Raw genomic sequence first — 3,651 nt, forward strand, 5'->3', positions numbered from 1 at the left:
CTTCCTTCAGATTAGAAATCTCATAACATCATGAATGTGAACTTAAGTGTATTGGAGTTAACATGGTAGTTAAATAGAGTTCACATTGCAGTGGCCTCCGTTCTGTTTAGTGCACTATCTTGTTCACTACATGTGCACTAGATGCCAAGTTTAGATTGCCCCCAACTGTAATCATGTCTTGTGAACAGACAACCATCAATTCATTCAAATTAAAAATTGCATATGCTCGTCACTGGTTATTAAAGGAGGCTGATCCTCGTGATCATTTATGATTTGGTTATAGAAAGATATAGACTACGTATACAGTAATTGTAATCTTATTTGGTCATCATTACAGGTGTGATAGCGTATAGATGTCTGAGGATCAAAACTGTAACTAATCAGACACTGACATCTACCACAATTTGGGACGAGGCTCTAGCTGTGCATCTACACTGGACGTATCTCGACAGCAGAGATACGTACCACCTCTTACGAACAGGTGAGTACCTAGTGTTGAGAGTAAGACATAGTATATGTCATTACATTCTTTAAACCTGATCTGTAAAATAACACTAAAACAGTGTCAATTGACCTGGTTACTATGACAGCCAAAATGTCTGAAATATATTGCATGCACATTTTCCTTCACACTCCTGTGTAAGTTAAATGAAATTGATTCAACCATGTTTGGAAGAGTATTTCGGGTGAGATGTATCGTTGATTTGCATCAAGGGCCACAGTTTTATGTAATCGCTTTCATGGCAACACCAGGACATGTGTGGAAATCACGCATGTTAATATGACATCGGTTAATACCTACGTTTCAGATTGATGTAAGTTCACAAACAATACGTCTGTTATGTTATGTTACTTTTAAATTTAGACTGTTAAAAAAACACCCCGAAGATGTTGTTTTATTATTGTTAAGAATCGGTGCTAAGCATGAACACATTTATAGCATGATTTTATCGATTTTCAATATTGTTTTGTTTGATTTATAGTAATGGAATTTCGACAGAGTGAAATGGATGCAGTGTTACTCGCAGGTGACTTACAATATGTTGGTGGTTTGCCAAACGAACTTTTTAACGGAGATATCCCAGTTTTAGCACTAGGCGGGATGTTTAATACAAATGTAATCGCCGACGTTGATAGTGACACCAAATGCCGATCATCTTTCTCGCCTCCGCAAACAACTAAACGAAATGAGGATTGTTTGCCTCCACTCTTTAGTCTAGAACAGATGTCTACGACCCCTAACAACCACAGTCTCTCTTACCTGGATTCAAATGTAATCTCAGTACTTCATCATCTCCGCTGGACAGAACAAATAATCCTGTATGAAAAAACAATTGGTAGGATTCAGTTATCATGTCTATATTTGTTTTATTCTTTGGGTATATTTCAATTTGAAGTTGACCCATTATATTATACAGTGCAATCTGTCTAAACCGGACACCTCTGGGACCACAAAATAAAGCCGGTTTATAGAGAGTTCCGGATTGTAGGGATTCTACTTTATATCGTTGTTGAATACAAAAAAAAAATCATAATAATAAAAGATATATTACAAAGAAGATGTCATTGTGCATTATTCATGCATCTACAAACTTTGGATTGAATAACATAATTTAATTCAACAATGGCAATATGACACTACAGTATGTGTACGTTACATCGGTTGAAAACAATCACTGATTGTTGTTTGTTTAACCGATCTGACACTTTCAACAAGTGTTTAGGTGTTTATCCAGCCGTAGCCACCTGTGGAACATGACGTTTAATGGTCAATTATTAATATACCTGTGCGGCAATTACAACTGTATAAACACTCGTCGGGAGCTCCTGAACCTACCGCTACCAGGGAAACATCAATGGGACCGACGCCGGTTTATACAGAGTAGATTTACTAGTATACAGAAGGAATGGAACCGATATATATGGCCGGATTACAGAATAGACAGAATAGTCCGGATTATGCAGAGTTTATTTACTACAAATAAAGGGAATTTTCGGGACCAAATTATTTGGCCGGTGTTGGCAAATATTCGGATTGAACAGAGTCCGGTTTGGACAGAGTGCACTGTACAAATTGTTTCATAACAACCAGGCCATTTGCATAACTCATTAAACGAAATTGTATAACTAAAAAGTTTAAATTACATGTCCTGACAGAAAATCAAATGTATGTAGCTTTCACAGCAGGCATGACAGTTTTGAAAACATTGTCATGCATATGATCCCATTGTTGGCTGTTTTTAAATATCATCTTGCTGCCATCTATTCTATCCCCGCATTTATGTATTTTATTTTGGTGCAAAAATAGATGAATTGATTGATTTTTGTCATCAGCACTACAGTGGGTAAGCTAGTTAGTTAAAATGCTTAACGGCCCATCAACACTATAAAGGTTATAAAGGCCAAACAAGTGATACTCCAGAGGGAAAACATTAGAGCCAAGGACTTACAATACCCGATAACGGTTTATATTTCATTAGAAATAATGATAAGTGATAGTTGGGTTTGACACACAAAATTATAATATATTACCACTGTTTATTTTACTAGAGTTTAACGTCGATAGAATCATCCGGATATTGTCACGCGAGGGTCGATTTGTAGTTACCTACGAGGTTAGCAGTATGGATAAAGATCAGATTCATCTATTGCTGCAGACACTTGATGAATCACAAGATTACGAGAAAATCAACATTACCGTCATTGGTCACACCAAATATGTCGAGAAAGTGTTGTTCACAGTAAGTACGGAGCGTTGAAATATTCGTCCTTGCATTTGTTTTTGCTGAAGATTCACAAATCGTTAGTGGACGTAATGATGTTCCCCATTGCATGAATCTTCCTTCTCCTCGTGTCTTAAAACACTTTCAATTTCAAAATAGGTATGTAACAAATTACTTTGCTTGTCGTTTCTTTTATACCAGTTTAAATTTTCGTGAAAAGACCTATTTTTCTGTTATGTTAAAAGTAAGGTAACAAATAGAACAAAAAAAAGAAGATGAAAACTATTGATTTTACAGTTTTCGTGCAAAATGATATTTGTAGAAGATACATGGAGCTTACTTTTTTCTAATTACAAGTTCCTACAAAAAGATATTTCAGTAATCATGTCAAAACTATTTTAAGTTACATTACAAGTATGCCATACCTTTTTGATGAATCTTCCAACTATGATTCCACCAAACTTTGACCCAACCCAGTCATTCTTAAAAAGTGCAACATTTCCCCTGTTAGGCCCTTTCCCCAGTCCAAAGAGACCCATACCCTCCATTTATACAACATTAGATATCCTTTTCCTAATAATGCTTCCGACTAAATGTCATCAAAATCCCTTTAGTAATCCAAAACCTGACACGTCCTTAAATGGCCACGGCTGTTAACAGGATGTTAAACAAAACAAACCAAACCAGATCATTCAGGACTATTTTCCCTATTTGGCCTCGCCCCTCTTGCCCCAGGGGAGGGTGTGTGTGTGTGTGTGTGTGTGTGTTAAGAGTCACCATTTATGTGAAATCTGGTTCCCTTTGCCAAAGGGAGTTTCTGACTAAATGTGGTTCAAATTAATAAAGTACTTTGTGACTACTATAGTAGCTTGAATTTAGGACCAACCCTTCTGGCTCCCTGGGGGTCAGAATTACCGTTTTTACAAAG

General features: G+C 36.6%; 1 protein-coding gene across 1 annotated transcript; it reads left to right on the top strand.

The window, feature by feature from the left end:
• Positions 1-985: 985 nt before the first annotated feature.
• LOC117341766 lies at positions 986-2,759 on the top strand. The gene is made up of 2 exons (XM_033903628.1): positions 986-1,337; positions 2,551-2,759. The coding sequence occupies exons 1-2, from the start codon at positions 986-988 to the stop codon at positions 2,757-2,759; spliced, it is 561 nt and encodes a 186-aa protein (XP_033759519.1).
• Positions 2,760-3,651: the final 892 nt, after the last annotated feature.

This window comes from Pecten maximus, chromosome 14, assembly GCF_902652985.1.
Source record: "Pecten maximus chromosome 14, xPecMax1.1, whole genome shotgun sequence".
Classification (NCBI taxonomy): Eukaryota; Metazoa; Mollusca; class Bivalvia; order Pectinida; family Pectinidae; genus Pecten; species Pecten maximus.